At 43.8% G+C, this 23003-nt stretch overlaps 2 protein-coding genes across 3 annotated transcripts; both read right to left on the minus strand.

Moving 5' to 3' along the window:
• Nucleotides 1-10540: 10540 nt before the first annotated feature.
• LOC136505190 (uncharacterized) lies at nt 10541-12816 on the minus strand. The gene has a single exon (XM_066500312.1). The coding sequence runs from the start codon at nt 12191-12193 to the stop codon at nt 10685-10687; it is 1509 nt and encodes a 502-aa protein (XP_066356409.1). The 5' UTR covers nt 12194-12816; the 3' UTR covers nt 10541-10684.
• A 4059-nt stretch (nt 12817-16875) lies between these two features.
• Nucleotides 16876-22008, minus strand: LOC136505017 (glutathione synthetase, chloroplastic-like). Of its 2 annotated transcripts, none has more exons than XM_066500080.1 (13): nt 21709-22008; nt 21258-21427; nt 20913-20988; nt 20536-20666; nt 19637-19759; nt 19417-19543; nt 19056-19099; nt 18846-18915; nt 18412-18533; nt 18100-18239; nt 17840-18032; nt 17613-17739; nt 16876-17151 (listed from the first exon to the last, which is right to left on the minus strand). In XM_066500080.1, exons 1-13 carry the CDS (start codon nt 21820-21822, stop codon nt 17149-17151), a joined length of 1440 nt encoding a protein of 479 aa, XP_066356177.1. In that variant the 5' UTR covers nt 21823-22008; the 3' UTR covers nt 16876-17148. The 2 variants fall into 2 exon arrangements, with proteins under 2 accessions (XP_066356177.1, XP_066356178.1); XM_066500081.1 differs by having other exon boundaries at nt 19056-19135; nt 19462-19543; nt 21709-22006.
• Nucleotides 22009-23003: the final 995 nt, after the last annotated feature.

The following is a 23003-nucleotide window of genomic DNA, read 5'->3' on the forward strand; positions in this document are numbered from 1 at the left end:
GGAGCGTCCGGTCAGTTAATAGCCGTTGAGATCTGGCGGCTCAAGTTTAACTTAGAATGACACATGGCTTACATCGGGCGACCGGACACTGGATCCATCGTCCGGTCAACTGGACCGGAGCGTCCGGTCACCCCGATCAGTACCCAGTGAAGGGGTACAACGGCTCTATTTCATGGGGGCTTCTATTTAAGCCCTATGGCTGGCTCAAGCTCACTCTCTTGCACATTTTCATTGACATAGCAACCTTGTGAGCTTAGCCAAAGCCCTCCCACTCATCTCTATCATTGATCCATCATCTTTGTGAGATTGGGAGAGAATCCAAGTGCATTGCTTGAGTGATTGCATCTAGAGGCACTTGGTATTCGTGTTGCGCTGTGAATTTCGCTTGTTACTCTTGGTGGTTGCCACCACCTAGAAGGCTCGGTGCAGCGGTAGAGGATCGGCATGAGTTGGTGATTGTTCGTGGCCGTCTCCGGTGATTGTGAGGGGAGTTGTACCTTCCCTGGCGGAGTGCCGAACGGTAACTCTAGTAAATTGCTCGTGTCATTGAGTTACCTCACTTGTGGGTAGGTTCTTGCGGTGTCCAATTGTGTGGACGAGGTTTGTGCAACACCTCTTAGCCGCCGAACCACCAAGTGTTGGTCAACACAACGGGGACGTAGCGCGTTGGCAAGCACGTGAACCTTGGGAGAAAATTGTTTGTCTCTTGCCCTTTGGTATTCTCCCGGTGATTGATTTCATCTTCATCTTGTGATTGGTTCATCCCTCTACACGGCGGTATAATCACCCTACTCACTCTTTTATATTCTTGCAAACTAGTTGTGGCAAGCTCTTTAGTGTAATTAGAATTGAGAGCTTGATTTGTTATTTAAGTTCATCTAGTGGAGCTCTTCAGTGTAGCATGATTGAGAGCTCTTAGTGAGTAGTATCATAGCAAGTTGTGTGTCTAGTAATCATTGCAACTAGAATTGTTGGATAGGTGGCTTGCAACCCTCGTAGAGCTAGAGCAAGTTTGCATTTCGCTATTTGTCTTACTAATCAAATTGCTCTAGTTGATTTGTAGAATTTTAAATAGGCTATTCACCCCCCCCCCTCTAGCCATATTAGGACCTTTCAAGTGGTATCAGAGCCATGGTCATTGTTTGATTGAAGGCTTAACAACCTCAGTGTCAAATTATGGCTCAAGTTGTGTTCAACCATGTGGAGGGCAAACCACTGTTCTTTGATGGCACATGCTATGATTATTGGAAGAGAAAGATGAGGATGTATCTTGGTTCAATCAATGATCAAGTATGGGAAGTGACCGAGAATGATTATGCTATCATCGATCCCGATAGTCCCACCAACCAAGACAAGACTAACAAGCAATGCAACATAATGGCTCTCAACACCATATACAATGTCATTGATTCCAAGGTGTTTGAGCAAATCAAGGATTGTGAAAGAGCAAATGAGGTGTGGACAAGATTGGAGGAAACGTATGAGGGCACACCGGCGGTGAAGAGTGCTAAGTTGTACATTCTCAAGGATAAATTGACAAGCTTCAAGATGAAGGAAGATGAGAGCATTCCGGAGATGTTCCATCGATTGCAAGTAATTGTCAATGACTTGAAGGCTTTGGGAGAGAAGATCAAGGATGATGATGTCTCTCATCGGTTCTTGATGTGCCTACCTCCAAGATTTGAGATGTTAAGATTGCTAATCATAAGAGGAGGATTGAAGGATATTACCCCCAACCAAGTACTAGGTGATGTCATGACATAAGAGACATACCGTGTGGAAAGGGAGGGGGATGATAAGGATGACAAGAAGGAAGAAGAAGACAAGAAGAAGAAAAGCATAGCATTCAAGGCTAGCTCATCATCATCAAAGAACAAAGGCAAGTCCAAGAAAGAATCAAGTGATGATGATGATCTTAGTGATATTGATGATGAAGCTATGGCTCTCTTTGTGCGCAAGATGGGAAAATTCATGAAGAAGAAGGGCTATGGGCAAGAAAGAGAAGAGATCACACCAAGAACAAAGAGTATGTGAGAAGATGCTACAATTGCAAGAGCCCTGATCATGTTGTAGCAAATTATCTCTACAATAGTGATAATGATGAAGATGAGAAGAAGAAGCACAAGAAAGAAAAGAATGAAAAGAAGGAGAAGAAGGAGAAGAGAATGACCTTCCAAAAGAAGAAGAAGGGTGGAGGCTATGTAGTCACTTGGGATAGTGATGGTTCCTCGGATGGTGATAGCTCTAGTGATGATGACAAGAAATCTATCAAGAGAGCACTAGCAAGCATCACCATCAACAAGAAGCTCTCCATCTTTGACACTCCATCGACATGTCTCATGGCAAAGCCTACCAAGGTAAAATATGATGAGAGTGATGATGATGAATGTGAAAGTGACTCTTGTAGGAATGATAATGATGATGATGATGATGATGAGGATGAGGAGTACACCAAGGAGGAGCTCTTAGACATGTGTGAGCAAGTGCATGCTTGCAATGAGATGAAGAGAAAGGAGTGCAAAGAATTATGCAAGAAAGTAAAATTTCTTGAGCAATCCTTTGATGAGCTCAATGCTACTCATGAGAAGCTAATGGAAGCCCATGAGAAGCTTGGCAAAGCTCACTCTAAGCTTGAAAAGGCTCACTCCTCTCTCATTGAGAAAGTCAAAGTGGAGGAAGCCAAGAAGGAGCAAGTGATCATATCATGTGATGTGGGACTAACATGTGATCTTATTGATAAATCTATTTTTGTTGCTCCCACTAACACTTCATGTAGCACTACCACTTCTACTTCACCTTTGAGTGATGAAATCACTTGTGATGCCTCACTAAAAGTGGAAAATGAGACCCTCAAGAAGGAGGTGAATGAGCTCACTCGTGCCTTAGGCAATGCCTATGGTGGAGAAGCCCGCTTGCTAAAGTGCTTGGGTAGCCAAAGGTTTTCTCTCAACAAAGAGGGATTAGGCTATACCCCCAAGAAAGGCAAGGCAGCCTTTGTCACTCCCAAAGCTAGCTTTGTGAAGGGCAATGGTCGGTTTTGCAATAGATGCAAGCAAGTTGGGCATATAGAGCAATATTGCAAATTTAACAAGAACAAGCTACCTAATGTATCCTCAATTAAATTTGATTCTTGTTACATGCTTTTTAATGGTGCCAATGGTGTGAAGGCTAAATTCATTGGTACACCAATTGTGGGCCCAAAGAAGATGGCCATTTGGGTACCAAAGACTTTGGTAACTAACCTTCAAGGACCCAAGCAAGTTTGGGTACCTAAAAGGAATTGATCTTCTTTTGTAGGTCAATTATAAAGCTGGAGGAAGGCATTGGGTGCTTGATAGTGGGTGCACACAACACATGACCGGTGATCCAAGAATGTTCAATTCAATCAATGAAAACAAGAGCAATGGGATTGATAGTATCACATTTGGTGACAATGGCAAAGGCAAGGTCAAAGGGCTTGGTAAGATTGCAATATCCAATGATTTGAGCATTTCCAATGTGCTACTAGTAGAGAGTTTGAACTTCAACCTATTATCGGTAGCTCAATTGTGTGATCTTGGTTTCAAGTGCATATTTGGTGTGGATGATGTAGAGATTATAAGTGTAGATGGCTCTAACTTGACATTCAAAGGATTTAGATATGAGAATCTATACTTAGTTGATTTCAATGCTAGAGAAGCTCAATTGTCAACATGTTTGATCACTAAGTCTAGCATGGGTTGGTTATGGCATAGAAGGCTTGGTCATGTTGGAATGAAACAATTGAACACGCGTCCGGTCAGCAAAAGACGGTTTTGGGAGCTTACTAGAAACGACCGGACACTGGAGTCTGAGCGTCCGGTCACTTGTGCTGGAGCGTCTAGTCAGTTAATAGCCGTTGAGATCTGGCGGCTCAGATTTAACTCAGAATGACACGTGGCTTACATCGGGCGACCGGACGCTGGATCCAGCGTCCGGTCAACTGGATTGGACCGTCCGATCACCCCGATCAGTACCCAGTGAAGGGGTACAACGGCTCTATTTCGTGGGGGCTTCTATTTAAGCCCCATGGCCGGCTCAAGCTCACTCTCTTGCACATTTTCATTGACATAGCAACCTTGTGAGCTTAGCCAAAGCCCTCCCACTCATCTCTATCATTGATCCATCATCTTTGTGAGATTGGGAGAGAATCCAAGTGCATTGCTTGAGTGATTGCATCTAGAGGCACTTGGTATTCATGTTGCGCTGTGGATTTCGCTTGTTACTCTTGGTGGTTGCCACCACCTAGACGGCTTGGTGCAGCGGTGGAGGATCGGCATGAGTTGGTGATTGTTCGTGGTCGTCTCCGATGATTGTGAGGGGAGTTGTACCTTCCCCGGCAGAGTGTCGAAAGGTAACTCTAGTAAATTGCTCATGTTATTGAGTTACCTCACTTGTGGGTAGGTTCTTGCAGTGTCCAATTATGTGGACAAGGTTTGTGCAACACCTCTTAGCCGCCGAACCACCAAGTGTTGGTCGACACAACGGGGACGTAGCGTGTTGGCAAGCACGTAAACCTTGGGAGAAAATTGTTTGTCTCTTGCCCTTTGGTATTCTCCTGGTGATTGATTTCATCTTCATCTTGTGATTGGTTCATCCCTCTACACGGCGGTATAATCACCCTACTCACTCTTTTATATTCTTGCAAACTAGTTGTGGCAAGCTCTTTAGTGTAATTAGAATTGAGAGCTTGATTTGTTATTTAAGTTCATTTAGTGGAGCTCTTTAGTGTAGCATGATTGAGAGCTCTTAGTGAGTAGTATCATAGCAAGTTGTGTGTCTAGTAATCATTGCAACTAGAATTGTTGGATAGGTGGCTTGCAACCCTCGTAGAGCTAGAGCAAGTTTGCATTTCGCTATTTGTCTTACTAATCAAATTGCTCTAGTTGATTTGTAGAATTTTAAATAGGCTATTCACCCCCCCTCTAGCCATATTAGGACCTTTCAGCTGGTCACCTTGTGAGGCTGGCATGGCCGCGCACTCGCATCGCCGTTGTGCCGAGGTTGTCCCGACCGACTCTAGCCACATCGCGCATCGAGGGCAGGCCATCGAGCTTCGCCTTGAACACGCGCACCTCATCATGAGGTTGATCAAGCGCAAAGCCCTTGCCTTGCCCTAGTTCACTGTAGCCGTGGCCTCGCTGTAGCATCGACGCGTAGCTTGTCATGGTGCGGGCTCCGCCGTGCCTTATGGTCGCTGTCGTCGAGTCTTTTACCTCCCTTGTGGCCCCATCGAAGGAAAGGAGCCACTTTTCGCTCCAATTGAGACCGTAGCAACCTCACCGTAGCACGTCATCGCCGCCGCACTACCGCTACCATGTCTAGACCTACCAGAGCCCTTAGGGTCATGCCTAGCCCCTTAGCTACATCCGTCGGAGCACCAGGAAGCCATGTGAGCCCCATTGGGGCTATGTCAATGTCCCAAGTACCCTCACCGTCAACCCACGCCACTGCGAGCCACCACGACACCTACATCGGACGCCTGGGGCCCCAAACCACCACCTTTAGACCACCGTTGAGTTCCTCGTGACCCCACAGTGCCGTAGACCCCCTTAGCTACCCTGCCGAGCCACCATAGCGCGCTGGCGCGTGGAGGATTGTTTGGGAGTGGTTAAGGCACTTGGTGTCGATAATGTGGTTACAACCGAGGAGATCTTGGCATGCATCTTGGGTGTGTGGTAAGGGTTGAGTCCATCGGGCCAGATCTTATGATGAGTCATTGGATTGCTGGGGGGTGACCTGGGCATTCCCTACGAGAGGTACCTGTGGTGGGTGCATGTGAGATGAGTAGATCCTGGGGTGGAGTGTCTTTGTGGGATGAAGCCCCGGGATGGAGGTGTCATCGAGGCATGGGGTGTTGGTTATCCCCTTTGAGAAGATATCATATCCGGTCCCCCTAAGGACTGGTATGTCGAGAGAACTAGAATCATAGGACCCTTAATACACACCACTCGTCCCTGTTTGGGTGAGCGATGGATGTTGAACTATTAGGGCGGTGCCACTATAGTTGGGTTGTCAGTGGATAGTGTAGGGAGGTACGGGCGTGTGACCCACACCCTCCTAAGACAGCGTAGTGACCTTCGAAGGCCCGGTACTACTTCTCACAGTCTCAGCATGCCGGTGGACTCTGGGGTGGCCTGGGGCTGAGTGGCAGGGTGGTATCGCACTAGTTTGGAAGACAGCCCGGTATCAGCCTAGGCGGTGCACGCACCGATGATGGTGATCTTGTGGATTTCTAGGTGTACACGCTCTGCAGAGTTGATCGATCTATACGTATAGCCGAGTCCTCAGATATGGACATTCCTATGACCTATGCTTCCTTTGATTAGTGAGCGGAGTCCTTTCTTCTCTCCCCCCTAGGTTCTTGTGTTGGATTCCGGCTTTGGCCAATGAGGCAAGGCACAAGAGGGAGTCGTCCTTGTCACCTAGAGAGTGTGAGAGTGGTGAGATGTGTGTGATGGAATGGGTGAACGTGTAGTTGAGATGGGTTAAAACTTGACAAATTATTATTAAAACTTGACATACTCGCATAGGAAGCTATAGCCACAAATAGGTCTTTTTCTCTACCCTTGCATACCACTACCACAAAACAAACGCAAAGCATAGGGTGGGAGTCAGTGGCCAGTACAAATCGTACTGATAATTATTTGGCAGGTTCCGAGTCTGAGTACGACTTCTAGGGAGATGGTTGGGAGGATTAGAGGTCGTGTTCCTACGCTCGAGTTTGGTTCGTGAAGATGGAGTTGACGCCCACTGCCGTTCTACTTGATGTTGTTCCCGTTGCTGCATGCTCTAAGTGATTCCACCAAGTGGCAATGTAATAATGAGTAAACCTTGCTATTTGTACTCTCTTAAGACATGTATTCAATGTATGACTGTGATATCGATTGTTATTTGATAATGTGATGGAATGATCACCTAGGACTATCACGTTATGCTTCGAATCTATGGATTTTCCTTCGTGGAAATTGGGATCGTTTCACCTGCGCACGCTAGGCTATTTGTCCTCAACGTTCCCTTTGCACCTGAGCTTGCTGGTTACCGCAGACCCCAACCAGGTAGGCCGTGGCAACCGGTGACGCCGTGTTTGAACTGTTTCAAGCGTTTCCAACTTATGTTTCAAGTGTTTAATCTAAATGTTGCAAAAGTCGATTTGGATATTGCATATGTTGTAATGGTAATATACGCATGTTGCAAGTGTATTTTCAAGTATTTCAAGTGTTACAGACGTTTGTTTCAAATGTTTCACCTGGATGTTTTAAAAGTTAATCTGGTGTTGCACATGTTGCAAAGTCTATACTTGCATGTTTCAATTGTTTCATCTATTTTCATATTGCAAATGTTTTATCTTGATGTTTCAAAAGTAGATTTTATGTTGCAGGCTGCTGTCCGCCTGCTGCTATAGGTGCGCTGTCGTAGTTCACGTGTCGGCGCCTGAGGCCTGCAGACACCTCCACAGCGTGTATCCACAAGCAGTGTAGGTAGGCGCGGGGCGCGGTTTCGCCGTGCGGACGCGGGATGGGCGCGGGGGCGCGGTTCTGCTGTGCGGGGCGCGGGCCGCGGTTCCAGACTCTGGCACTGGTTGGGAATGGGACGAAGCACGTGGGATGCGATGCGGGCACGGGGCGCGGGAGCTGCGTCCGGACACAGGCATGGGGCCAGAGGTCCGGGCGCTAGCCTTGCCCATAAATTAATTTTATTTCTAATTAAAGCTACATCAACAATTTAGTGATGGGAGTATTTATTTATAGAAAAGAATCTAGAGTTCAAAGAGTAGTAATATTATATTTATTGTTTTATTTTATTTATAGAAAATTTAAGAGTTTAAAGAGCTATAATATTACATTTATTATTTATTTTTGATGTTTATATATAGAAAAAACAGGTGGAAGAAAAAAAACAAGGACCCTACCAACGATAAAAACATAAAAGAAAAGTGTTTTTGTGGGTGACCAGGATGGCGTTTCCATGGTTGGCTGAACGTGTGGTTAACGGACACGGAAACCCCCTTGGACGGGTGGTTAGCAGAAATTTTTATTGTAGAAATACGTGAACGGTAACCGAGTCGATGTCTTAGTTGGACGAAAAAATTTGTCGAAGAAATTTGCCTCTTTATTAATAGGTATAGGTATATAAGATATAGATATAGAAAAAGGAAACTGAAAATCCTCGCATCTATCAATCTTCATGCAGTTTTTTTTTTAGGAAATTCTTGCAGATTTATTTGAACGTTAGGCACGCACGCATATAGCACAATGGATGTGCTCACTTGCCGCTTGGAATGGATGAACGGCTCCTTTGCCGACCCTTTACTTTCTCTGATCTTTTTCCCTTCTTTATGGTTCCTGATCCGTAAACTCTTTGTTTGGCGAATTAGTGCTACTCACCACAATCTGAGAAAAAAAAGCTTTGCTGGTTAGGGTCGATCTCTGTACAAGTGTTAACATCCGTGAGGTTGACAAAACCTTGTCATCATCACTCATCAGCTAGCATCCTAGCATGACGAATAGTGCACTTGGATGTTCTGTCAGCAATTTGCAAAAAATAATAATAATAATAATAATAATAATAATAATAATAATAATAATAAAATAAAAATACAAATTCACCAATGCAGAAACCTGAGCAGTAAATTCTAGGATATCTGAACCAAGTGCTAATATGCGTGTCGAATGTTTGAGCTCTCCGTCGTTCTGAATGTGTAGTAATAATTTTCATAAGAAACTAAACTGCTTAGTGCAGAAAATGCACATCATGTCAATGTGAATTCTCATATAAAAAACAGAGTATAGCTAGAGATAATTCGGGTAAAGGGAGGCCAGAGGATGAAACATGCTTATTTTATTGTGAGAGGGGAGTCTGAGCATCAAATGCTATTTGATTCTGTGGTAGCTCGGAAAATCTGGTTTGTTTTTTCTTATGTGGTCACTGTTAGTCTAGGTAGTAATTTCCAATGAATTGCAAAATGTTGCCTTAGTAATGAAAAGGTTTACGTGTGGCTAATGTGGTTAGTTCAGAAGTCCTTTTGGGGCTATGGAATCCAAAAATGGCATGTGCTTTCCCAGAGAAGGATGGAGAAATATGCTGGTTCTGTGGAAGAAAACCATTCCAATGGTGAAAAACTCCATGATTTTATGTCATCAGCGCCACGGAGTCAATGTAGCTGGCAAGTTGGAGGTACTGTTGGCAAGACAAGAGGGAATGGAATGATGGGTTTTAGCAACCTGGTGCAGTGGAAGGGTCTCCTGCTAAAGAGGAAATCAGAGACTCCAGAATTATAGGACGATATCAGAGATGAAGGCCAAGAGTTCTAAAAGTTCTGAAATCTATTGTTTGATGTTGATGCAGCTTGGAAGATGAATTCACAGGAAGCAGAGGCATTACTTGGAGCTTCTTGACTTGTATAATTGGATAATTTCTACTTTTGGAGCTTAAACTGCCATAACGTGGGCAGATGGGTTTTCCCTTTTTGTTAGTGCTGTAAACATAATAACGTTTCTGTTCATTCTCATGTAGTCCAGTCTGTTCATTCTCATGTAGTCCAAGTCTGCTTATAACATGTCCGCTATCTGTAATGGATATTCCTGCAGAATCCACCGCCTGTTCGTTCTCACGGCATCAATCATCACAAGACAATTCATAGAACTTCAGAAATTCTGATCTCGAGACAGGTATCTTGTTTTATCTTTTGCTTGAATCTTTCTGTTCGTTCTCATGTAGTCCAAGTCTGCTTATAACATGTCCGCTATCTGTAATGGATATTCCAGCAGAATCCACCGCCTGTTCGTTCTCACGGCATCAATCATCACAAGTAGATTCATAGAACTTCTGAAATTCTGATCTCGAGACAGGTATCTTGTTTTATCTTTTGCTTGAATCATCTTCCCAATCGAAATGCCATGCAACCATTACCTGCATGCTCAGCTTAACGACAGCTTACACCTGCGGCTTATTTCACCACCTGCAAGAATCGTGAAACATAGTAGTAGTCATAATAATAACTGTGGAAATTTACTAACAATTTACACCAGCAGCCCAGCACGGTACTGCATCATGTTGGTCCGTACCTACAGCCGACATGCCAACAAGAACAACTCGACTCGAGGTTAAGGATTTTCAAATGCTACCGATGCACTAAGCCAGCCTTGAGCCGTGCATCTCAGCAGCAACAAAACCACACCAGAATACCAGATAGGCGGCAACAAGAACACAGCAAACAGTTTCAGTTGGTCTGTAATGCCAGCTGATAACCTCTGGAATCTAAAAATGGTTCTATTGCCTGGTATACCGCACCAAACAAACAGAGCTTACTTTTGCAATCTCGACACCTAGGGAAAGCATTCTGCAAACCTAGATGTCAGTACAATCCCAGATATGTCTTAACTTCTCAAGTAGTATTTGATTCACCTCTGACCAGTGTACTGTGTCCACATCCAATAGTCACGAGGTCGCGCAACATGACAGGATGTTACAGGCAAAACACATTCAATAGACAGCAACAAGAACACAGCAAGCATCAGCATGAAGGAAATGGTTTCGATTCATTCCATAATACCAGCTGATCCATCATGTAACAGTACAGTCATTTCCAGTTACATGTTGATAAGTGGATATAAGGAACAGAGAGCATAGCAAAAATGAAAGAGAAATGACAGAGAGCAGTCCTTCAGTTGGACCTGGTGGCATAGATCAAAGAGATGGCAGCTACCATTGTTGTGGTTGCAGCATACAGCCATGTCCAGATGCCACCCTTCTTCTTCTGAGCCTCAGCCACTGCGAGCTGCAGAAGCTCAATCTCCTTGCTCAGGGTATCGATTTTCCCCTTCTTCTCATCCAATGCTGCCTTCAGCTTCCTGATGTCACCATCCTTCTCACCACTGCAGTTCTCGAGCTCCTCGATTTTCAACCTCAGCTTCGCTGCTTCAGCCTTCTCAGCATTGAGAGCCTTCACGACTGAATTCTTCTCACCATGTAGGCGTGAGCGCTTGGTGTCAAGGTCGTCACAGGATACTTGGAGCTGGGACATGGAAGCCTGAAGGTCCTCCAATTCAGCCCTCAGCTTACTGGCATGAGCATCCTTCTCATGAATGGCTCCCTCAGCTGTTTTCTTGTCAGCCCGGATTTCCTCCACCTTCTTCTCCAGATCCACCAATTGACTCACAAGTCTAGCCTTCTCAGCATCAAATGCCTTAGCAGCGGCCTCTTTCTCCTTCACCAATGCACTCAGTTCAATCCTGAGACTTTCAATGTCTGCAACAGACGAGTTGTATTTGTTCTTGGCTGCTAACACCTCTGACTGAAGCTTATCGTTTTCTCCTTTCACCAAATCAGACTCCCTCTGCTTAGCCAACACCTCAGCCTCCAATTCCCCTGTTTTAGACAGGGCAGCAACCAGCTCCGCCTCCAAAATGTGCACCCTTGAATCCACCACTGCCTTCTTAGCACTCAGAACCTTCAGTTCCTCCACCTTTGCTTTCACCTTAGCCTCCATCTCCAACCGATAAGCCTCAGCCACCTTCCTGAACTCCTGCAGGCTCCTCTCCACCTCCGCCTTCTCGCCGGACACCATCCGAACAGCCTCCTTGGCCTCCTCCAGCTTCTCCGCCAACTCACCCTTCTCGCCAAACAGCTCGGAGTTCCTGCCCTCCAGCTCCGCCACCACGGCCTCCAGTCTCGAGACTTTCTTCGACACGGCGGCCACCTCCGCCTCCTTCTCACGGATCAGCTCCAGCGACCGCGCCATCTCAACGGCGGCCGCCTCGAGCCGCGCGTCGGCCTCGCCCCTGGCGGCCGCCTCGAGCGCCGCCCGCAACTCCGCGCCCCTGAGCGACTCCTGGACGGCGGCGAGGCGCGCCCGGAGCGCGGCGACCTCGGCGGCGGCGGCGCTGAGCGGCGCGGCGAGCGCCGCCCGCGCCACGGCGCGCTCGGCGGCGGCCAGCGCGGCGTCGTCGGCGGAGAGCTCGTCGAGGCGCGCCGTTAGCGCCGCCACCTGCCCGCGCCGCTCCGTCGCCTCCTTGAGCAGCATGGTGTTGAGCGCCTTCAGCTGCTCCGCCTTCCGGTCCCGCGCGTCCGGTGCCGCCGGCGCGACCTCCGCGGCCGCCTTCGCCGGCGGCGAAGCGGCGGCGTGGCTGCCGTTGCCATTGGCGGCGGCGGAGGCGGATTTCTTCTTGGCCATGGCGGGTGGCGGCGGCCTAGGGTTTGTTTGTGGCTGCGAATGGATTGGAATTTGGAAAATGATACGGGATTCCGCGCGGATTTATGCGCCGAAGCGGCTCACTGACGGGTGGGTCAGAGATTGCATGGGGGACCACAGGGCAGTGACGGTTTTATGGTAGTGCGGGGACCTCGGAGGTGACCGTTGGTGGGTGGGCAGAGTTTGAAATGGGGAAGGTGTACGGACGGCTGGGATGCGCCGGAGGATTATCGCCTTCTGCGCTCCATTTAATTGTTGATCGGGAATTTTTATTGAAAACACTCGGGGTACATGAAAAACCTGTGAAACACGAGTGTAGGGTGTACGACGTTTGGACGTACTACGAGTGCCACTAGCACGAGTGCGCTGATGCCCGTTGGTGGATGAAAAGGGTCGTACGCAGGTTGTATGCTCACGTGGTTTTCCATTTACAACTTCTCACGGTTGCTATTGCAAATGGGATGGATCTTCTCTTGCAAATGTTGGTTAAGATAGGACAAATCCAATTATACCAGGAATAACGAAGTTCCAAAAGCTAGCCAAAAGTCTAAAACGACTAGTTTTTGCGTGCACTAAGGGCAAGTCTAAAACAAATGGTATTTGAAAATTCATATGAGTATTAGGCCATCTCCGAGGAGCAGGGGTAAAAACGGTACGGATATTTTCTGACCGTATTCGAAACCAAATCCGTTTAGAGGGGTTGAGATCTGTCCGTATCCGAGTCCGGATATCCAACATCCGATACCGTATCCGTATCAGAATACTCAAATCGCATATTTATGATGTCGATATCCAATCGTATCGTATCCGACATAGTTGACACTATCCGTATTCGAATCCGAATCCGAACAGAAATATGAAAACAAATGTAATATCGGTGATATCCATCCATATCCGATCCGTTTTCATCCCTACCAAGGAGCAAAAGTAAATAAAAACACCTTAGATCGAGGGACATACGGGATGAGATGGCATATACAAGTCGTTAGTTGACTCTTACTCTATTTGAGGCACCTCGACTTCATTGCCTCTCGAATATGGTCCTTTCACCATCCGTTACAATGCAACGAATGTTGAGTGCTCAATTAATGAGCTAATGGCCATGTGTGCCTAAGAAGAAAAGACACTCAAGATAGAAAATGATCAACTACAAAATTTGAGCTGCTAAAAGTCAACTATAAAATTTTAGACCTTATCAAGCTCTGCAATTTGGGTATACAACATGTCTCCATCTGAGTACGTTTGAAAATCTCAGAAACATGAATTTTAAGTCTGTTTACTTAGAATTGATATTTGGATCTTTAAACGATCTTAAATAAAAAGTTCTCAACTACAAAATTGTATGACATTATTATCTACAACTTTGGTATGAACTATGTCATCATCCGAGGTTGATGGTGGTATATAGCTGCATTGGTGGTGCCATAAGAAGAGCACTTCCATTAAATCATTAGCGCATAGCCGCACATAGCCGCTCAATTGCTTAGTACAAATTATGATCCATCCAGGTTATATTATTCCCAAGTCCCAACTAAATCTGAACCGTACTACTAAAACTAGAGCACCTGCTACCCGAATTACAAACTCAAGGACAATATACAAAATCAGTTTCGGTGAAAGGAACGTCCCTGGCACATGGCGAGCTTCTATCCCATCCGCCTAAAAAAATGAAAAAAAAAAACTCGACCAGTTTAATTATAAATATAAAATTTAAATATGTTTGCAATTGCTTAATTATAAAAGTTATGTGATGTCAGTCCTTATATGGCGCAGTAGTGAAACTTCAGAAAATTCCTTATTTAATATTGAAGTTTAAAATCTCTGTCACCCATTTTATCTCTCGGTTCCAAGTGACATTTCAGTCACTTTTAGGATGTAAAGGCGGTAAGGGTCTGTTTGGTTGCTTACCAAAAGTTGTCATGCCAAAAATTTGACAAGAAAAAGTTGTCAAAATTAGGACAAACTTTTTTGCCATAGATTTGACATGCTAATTGTGAGGTGTTGGCAATTGATAACAAACCAAATGGCTACCAAAATTTTGGCTTGCCTAAGATTTGGAAATCAAAATTTAGCTATTAACCAATCAGGCTCTAGGTTCAAGACAAAAAGACCATGGTTTTTTCAGGCATACCGTCTTCCTACTCCTGTATATTTTTTTGTCTCATTTATTTATTTGTAGATGTTTTTTCGGTATTTTAGTTGCTTATCTTCTGTGTGAATCTCACATAGGAGGAACAAGATGATCTTTTCGTCTTAGACATAACGCCGTTATCGTCACTGGCGGTAGTGTCAATTAGGGAACAAAGATGAAATGAGTGTTAGATAGGGAAGTTCTAAGTTTTGGTGTCAAATATGGAAGGAAATGTTTTCTAGTGTCAAATAGGGAATTTCCTTTCACATCAAATTCAGCCGGTGACAACACTCATTGAGCCTCAAACATTGCCCTTGCCCTTAAAAAGGGCCAGCAGGGCAACATACCCAATAGGCCAATGCCGCGTTGAAAGCTCTAGTTTAGTTTTGGTGAATTGATGAAACCCTAAGTGCTAACCTAGTTTATCAAGTGACCATGAGATAGGTAGCACACTCCAAGTGGTGAAGCAAATGAAGATCATAGCATGACAATGATGATGCCATTGTGATGATCAAGTGCTTGGACTTGGAAAGAAGAAAGAGAAAAATAAAAAGCTCAAGGCAAATGTATAAACCATAGGAGCTATTTTGTTTTGGTGATCAAGACACTTAGAGAGTGTGATCACATTTAGGTTTGATAGCCGTACTATTAAGAGGGGTGAAACTCGTATCGGAATGCGGTTATCAAAGTGCCACTAGATGCTTTAACTTATTGCATATGCATTTAGGATCTAGTGGAATGCTTACACCCTTGAAAATGTTTGTGAAAATATGCTAACACATGTGCACAAGGTGATACACATGGTGGTTGGCACATTTAAACAAGGGTGAAGAAGTTAGAAGTGAAAAGGAGTTAGACTCGCTGGTCACAAGGTGACCGGACACTGGTCTCAGGCAGACCGGCGCGTCCGGTCAGTTGTTACAGCAGAGAAGCTGGCGTCGGTCAAACGACCGGACGCTGGGTCCTGAATGACCGGACGCTGGTGAGGTGTGTCCGGTCCTGTTGTCGGGCAGCACACAGAAGCTAGGGTTTCTGACCGGACGCTGGCAGGGTCCGGTCGTGCATGACCGGACGCGTCCGGTGGGCAAAAGACGTTTCTGGAACCTTACTAGAAACGACCGGACGCTGGTGGCTCAGCGTCCGGTCAGTATTGTTCGCAGTGTCCGGTCAACTTAAGTGACCGTTGTGATCGGGACACGTGGCTGTCGTCGGGCGACCGGACGCTGAGGTCCAGCGTTCGGTCAACTTGACCGGAGCGTCCGGTCAGCCCGAGTTGTGCCCAGTGAAGGGGTACAACGGCTCTATTTCGTGGAGGCATCTATTTAAGCCCCATGGCCGGTTGAAGCTCACACCTTTGGCCATTTTTATTGACATAACAACATTGTGAGCTTAGCCAAAGCCCTCCCACTTATCTCCATCATTGATTCATCATCTTTGTGAGATTGAGAAAAGATCCAAGTGCATTGCTTAAGTGTTTGCATCTAGAGGCACTTGGTGTTCGTGTTTCGCTGCGGATTTCGCTTGTTACTCTTAGTGGTTGCCGCCACCTAGATGGCTTGGAGCAGCGAGGATCGTTGAGCGGAGAGTGGTGATTGTCTCCGGCTCCGATCGTGGTGATTGTGAGGGGTTCTTGACCTTTCCCCGGCGGAGAGCCAAAAGGTACTCTAGTGGATTGCTTGTGGCTTGTATGATCCTTATCTTGTATTGGTTGTGCGGCACCCTATTGAGGGTTTGGCGTGTGAAGCCAATTAGCGCGTAAACCTTCAAGTGAGTGAATCGCCACAACGAGGACTAGCTTGTCGACAAGCAAGTGAACCTCGGTAAAAATCATTATGTTCATCATTGATTCCGAGATGATTGGTCTTCATTGTTATTCATCCTTGTGATTGATTGGTTCCTTTATCTACACGGTGGTATAACCTTCTTGATCACTCTCCTTACATTACCGCAAACTAGTTGTCAAGCTCTTTAGTGTAACTAATTATGAGAGCTTGTTTGCTTGGTTGATATGGCTCTTTAGTTAGCCTTTGAGAGCACACTAACATAGGGTAGTGTCATAGCTATTGTGTGAATAAATTCTATCTAACCTAGAATTATAGTAAGTGACTTGCATTTTGAGTAGGTTAGCGCAACACTGGCTTCGCCTCATAATTGTCTAACCATTTTGTTAAGTGTTGTTATAGAAATTTTTATTAGGCTATTTACCCCCTCTGCCCATTAACCTTTCACACGTTAGCGCAACACGACCGATGGTTTCCACGACGGGAGAACCAGCCGACCACGGCTCGTTCGGAGTTTGCAATCTTTAGTATAGTTTATATTAGGATCTCTCTCTCTGCTCTGGCATACAGTACCGGAAGGAATGAGCTGCAGATTTCTTCCGCTATGCTGTCTTCCAACTCAATGCTCTTGTGCTGCCTTTAACAATGGTTAAATTCACACTGATGGTGCACACCACGTGTCCTCAACAGAAACACAGGATTTCCCGTTGCTGTCAAGGTGATCAGGACCAAGAAACGGCACCGCCGACATATCTCACAGCTATGGGCACGTGGTTTATCCTTCATTATTTCCATGGATTTCATGCACATTTAATCTACACATAATAATATGTCTATTCTCTTCCTTGGCAGGGACAGATAGAAGGAATTCATCAAACAATGTGACGTGGTGTCACAGAAATGGCACTAGTCTGCAGCAGCTTATTCAGTTATTCTCTGTCGATCTAAATGAAGAACATGATGATCCATTGTCGGTGTATGTCGCCACTGAAAGCTGTAGCTGACGCTCCTTTTGTTATCTCATCTCACTGCACGAAGCAAGCAAATGAGCATGACCTTTTTCCCATTGATAACAGGATAATGAAAAGGGCAAAGTAGACATTTGCAGGTGAACTTGAGACACTTAAGTTGTGCCAAAGGTAAACCAAGTAGAGGATTCCAGCATTTCAGATCTAATTCCTAACAGGAAAACTCTTTTGCTGATTACATGTCAGGAAGACAGTTCGAGTAAAATACATATTAAGCATCTGGTTAACAAAACACAGAATGTAATTTGGGTGAAACAGCCTTTCTGAAATCTCATTTGTTTTGACCTGGCCACACGGGAAAAAAAATCATCCAGGGTTTTCAAACAGTACTAATAAGAGTGAATTTTTTTTTTGACTGCTTAAAATTGTCTAAACACGTAAAACAAGATATATTGTTTAGAAATTGTTTATCCAGCAAAACAAAAATAATGGGTAAAAAAGGTCGATCCATTGAACATCACCTTGCCAGTCAGGTATAAGCTATCCAAAACAGCAAACCCTGCAGCTACTCCACCTTCATCTGATGAAGAAACTTTCGTTCGCATCAAGTAACCACATTGTTCATTGATGACCACTTTATCTTTGTACCTGATCAGAAATTGATTAGTGTAGTACTCTTCATCAGAAAAAACCAGCACCATATGCAAAGCACTATTGACTATTGTGTTTATTTCCGAAGTTACTATACCGCAGATAAGCTCCATATATTCCAAGCTCAGAAATTGCAAGACCCTCGTGGCAAACACCACCACGAACCAGATAAGCAAGAGAAGCTTTTGGAAAGATTCTTTGCATCAGTATGTAGGCAGCAAGTGCATCCCCTCCTTCCTTCTGGAGTCTGACAAGTGTTTCCCTCAAATCAAGACCGTAGATGTTGTTTCCTGTCCACAAATTGCATATTCAAGAAACAGTAAGCAATGATATGCATATGTCAATGGAAATACGAACCTCCGCCTTCACGTTGAGGCTTCAACACGAACAACTCAGGTTTTTCCACTGCAGTTTTTATAATCTCTTCATCATCCAAACTCCATAGCCCAGCAAAACATTTGCGAACCTTGTCAATTTCCTCCTTACTCTCAAGGAACCTATATGGACAGAACAAATGACAGTAAGAAAAAGGTGAAGTTTTAAATATTACACCAAAGACTAATAATGACCCAATAATTATATGTTAGAAATTGAGAAATGCTGGAACAAAATATGCACGACACAAATGTTCAAGAAGTACTACGCTTTGTCACTAAAAAAAATGATCACCTTTCAAGCACACTAGGCTTTGCTAGTTCTTGTTGAATCTTTTTGGTTCCCACTAAATGATACGATATTGAAGGACACTTTACAGCAGATGATTGTTCCATCATAAGTCTTGCACTCCATTCCTAGAACAAAAATGAAGCTCATAATGGCAATTTAAGCATATTATCATCAACAAAAGCAACCAGTATGTCACTACGTCTCCAATATGGGCCTAGAATGGATGGGCCTGATATATACCTAACAATACAAATCAAAGTATTTTGACTTTATTTGCAAGACAGAAAATGAAGTTCACGTGTAACAGGGAAATACAGAAACCCAAATATATTAAGGATAACACTGAAAAGTCTGAAAGAATTTTATTTTTGGGCAGTTAGTTTTCATAACTGGAAACACAAAAGACTCTTAACAAAAGGCAAAAGGTGTATTCATACTGCTTCTGAGGGATAATCATTTGGTGTATAGCCAGCTCTATAGTACACAACAGCAACTTTCTGGCCACCTCTGCATTTAAAAATAAATATTAATAAGCATAGTGAAAGATTAAGATGCTTCTCAAATGCTAAGCATAAACCCAGCACGCTGAAAGGTTAAGATGATGCTAAAATGCTAAGCATAAATCAGTAATCAATCAGGATTCATACACAAGAAGAGTTCCATCTGGGAGAACCTGGCCTTCAGCTTCCACCTGCAATAAGGTTTTCCTTATAGTTGTTATGCCATGTGTAATAAACTGTCAAGGGAACACAAGTTTGATCTTATGATTTTTCATATTGCTCAGGAACAAATAGTTAACAAACACTTGAAATTGATCCCAAAATAATAAACAATCTTAGCACCAAAACTTGGAAGAAACTTATAGGTATGAAAGGCAATGACAAGACTAACTCAAGGATGGGAAACTAAAAAAAGGTATAGCAGTTACATGGGTTAAAAAAGACAACAGATAAAAGTCAAACCAAATAACAGTTAATCATTAAGCATGAAGGCAACACAAGGAATTACAGATTTGATCATTAGGAAAACATGAAGGCAGAACATAAAAGGATATGAGTCTTGCAAATGTGTCGAAATCCAGTATTGATCATACATATTTCTCTCTTCTGGCTGAACAATCATCATAATTACAGCACTGAGAAAATAATGGAAAAGATAACAATTAATATTCATTAAATAGCAGTGTAATGCATAAGAAACATATATCTTCAAACAAAGCATACCAAACCTGTCAATATTAAACTCAGCCCATGCTTGGGCCAATGCTTCAGCAAATTGAGTGTTAGCCGCATTTGCAGGAACCCTCTTGTGCTCCAGACCTAATAAAGTCCCATGCTGTTTAATTAAGGTCCTGCAGAGCAATTTTGTATCTACATCATGTTGAAGATGCAATAATAATAATGCTTACATATTGAACAAATAAGAATCCCCACTCGCAAAAAAAGAGAAACGTCCAGCTAGATTCATTGGTAAGAAATAGAAATAAATTGTACGCACAGAACTTGGAGCTGTCAATAGAATCTCTTTAGCACTATATACCTTCGTCCTCCAGAGAATTATAGCCCTACTAGAAAAGCATGCAGTGGATACATAATATATCGCTAGCTTTTCCTTACTTCTAGATTGATAAATTTCCAACTGGTATCAGTAATGTGGTTGCAAAATAATAGTTTTGCAAAGTGTGCTACTTGACTGAATCTTGTCATTCATTTTTCCTTTCTTTTCTTTTTCTTAATGGAAACAGGAGGCAAAGCCAAGAGAGTCTATGTACAAGTAAAGGCGAAAAACAATGAGCAAGGTAAATAAATATTAGAGGCTACTCAGAAAATCATGCATGAAGATTTTGTGATGGATAGCTCTGTGGATAAATAATGATATTCATTTTCCATATGAATGTAAAATTAAACATATGAAGTGGCCATTATTACAGACCTACTGTTCTACCATGTCTAATTTAGCAAGTTTGACAAATCTGTAATTTTAAAAAGAACATAGCTTTTACATCCTAAGTTTTCATTAAATCATGACAGCATTTTCTAATTCTTTTATCAGCTTCTAAAAGAAAGAGAAAGTACATTCATATACAGAAAGAAAGTCCAATCATAGAAATGAATGGCTGGGTGTTACCTGTGAAGATCACCAACTAAGGAACCAAGCCCAGGAAATGATGCTGAAATGGTGTTGAGCTCTATTTGAAGAAGAGAACTTGTTTCTGAATCCAGCATATAATCTGATCGGTGCAACCCTAAGCGAATATTCTGGTAAATATTGGATCACTGTTAAATACTTCCATACAAAATACGTTACCACCCTCCCCAACCCCAAAAAGATGACGGAGGAAAGTTCTTTTAGGCAATGCGTACTAATATTTAATATTCAGGTTAAGAAGTTAACACCATGAATTTAGAGATAAGTTGTGCTTAATAATAGCAAGGTTCATAAATAAACTCAGTTAGTAAATTTTCCTTGCAAAAAAAAGAAGAGAGTAAAGCAGAGCAAATTACCTCTTCCTTATTTATTTCCATCATTTTCCTGTGAATTTCTAAGAGCCTAGATGTGAAATCATCAACCTCCCTTGTTCTGAAATTATAACATGATCAACCAATCTCATCAGTCCAACAGTTCCTTACAAATTTTGAATCTCTGACATGGATGGTCATTTTATTTACTCGAAACTGAACAGTTTGTTTTTTCAAATATTAGACAGATTATTTAAACTTTTCAACAATCTGATCAATGAGAGCATACAGGGCACTCTGGTAATGCAAAGCTTATATGAATTCAAGCGGCAAACAGCTCTGAATGATAATTTTAATAGACATCAATATTGGGGAGGCAGTAAAACTTACTTGGACAAAGCATCCTGCAAGAAATTCCCATCCATGCTAACCCGGTCCACAAGCTCGTTAAAAATGGGAGCGAGCTCGCACGCCTGCCTCCAAAATGACTCTGGAAGATGTGCTGGGAGCAGGGAGAATGGAGCATGAACCAAACCAACACCAGGGACTGTTGCTGATCTCTGCAGGGGTTCAATAAAGATGCTTTTCTCAGGGGTCTGGACCCGGGAAAATAGTTTGGTGATTGCATTCAGTTCTATCTAACCTTACCACAATGTTTCGTAGTACTACCGATCGAACAGCAATTTCTTTCTTTCTTTTCTTTTTTTTGAAAGGGACGAACAGCAATTTTCTAAGGCCACCATGTTGGCGCATAAAAATTTCGCTCATGATAAGTAGCAAGGTGAATCGGTACTTAGAAATTTCTATCTAGGGAAGCAAAGAAGCAACAGCTCAGGCTCACCGGGTCGGCGCGGTCCCCGACGACGAGGCCGTGCAGCGCGCACCACGCGGCGGCCTCCCGCGCCATCTCCCCCGCCGCCGCGGGGTCCATCGCCGGCGGCACGGCGGCACTCATCGCAGGTAGCCGCAGTGGAATTAGGTGGAGCGCAGAGGTGAAGGGAGGAGCGATGGCAATCAATCTCTGGTGTCGTTTTTGTGCTTTTATGGATTCAGATTCCGATGATAGTGGAGGGGGCTGCGCGGAAGTGGCAGCAGACTCAAGTCAAACCCAAATTGGCTACCCTTTCTTTGGCTTTATAAAAATAAAAATTATGCCGTTGCCAATCGCCTTCTCCTGCTTTATGCAGCCTCGTCGTTGCACTCGCACCATCACCATCGGATCGGAACAAGAAAAAAATTCTACATCTTTTCAATTTCATCCATCCAGTTCTTACTTTGTGACCAGGCATCTGCCTTTCCGTGTGCTGGCGGCTAGAATTTTTTTTTACTATTTTAATTCTTTTTTAATAAATATTTTAATAATAACTGCTCCTAAAAATAAATTACACAAGGTAGCTTTTTTTTTTTGTCACGCTAGCCCCGCTGGTGCAACAACATCACTTTGTCGCGCCACATGCGCCAGCACGATAAGAGGCGTCACGGTGGCACCCATAGTTTACCAAAGCTGGCGTGGCGGTCTATGGAGGCTGCTCTGTCGCGCCAGCCACACCGGCGCGACAGGTCTGGATACAAAGGCCACGGCCTAGCTCCTTTTCCTCTCTCTCTTCTCTCTCGTTCAGCCGAGCTCGAGCTCGTGCTGGCTTCTCTCCTTCTCTCTCCTCTCTTCCTTCCATCCTCTATCTCTCATTGATCTAGTTTGCATTTGGATTTGAGTTTGCTTCGGTCTCGCGCATGATGTATGACTTTCTCAATCTGTGTTGTTTTTTTGGTATAGTTGATGTTTCTATACTGCTCTGATTTACACTGCCGTGTGCAATGCTGGCTTTTGATGGGTTTATTGGAACTTTGTTTGGGTAAGCACTTTTAGTAGATTATGATGATTAATGAGCTGTTGGACTCTTGTAGTGTTTCAGGTTTGTTTTCATATGGCACTGTTCTAGGGTTTCATCGAAATGGTTTGGACAACTGTTTTGGTTGGACTGGTTCATGTGTAGTTTGTTATTAGAAGAGAATTTGTACTCATTAGATGTTTGGATGGTATGGTGGACTGTGTATGCATAAAGATGTGTAGTCAAATAGGGATGTTTCTAGGGTTTCAGTTCATGGGTTTCCATGCTTATAGAGATATAGATGATT

This window comes from Miscanthus floridulus, chromosome 14 (genome assembly GCF_019320115.1).
Source record: "Miscanthus floridulus cultivar M001 chromosome 14, ASM1932011v1, whole genome shotgun sequence".
Lineage (NCBI taxonomy): Eukaryota > Viridiplantae > Streptophyta > Magnoliopsida > Poales > Poaceae > Miscanthus > Miscanthus floridulus.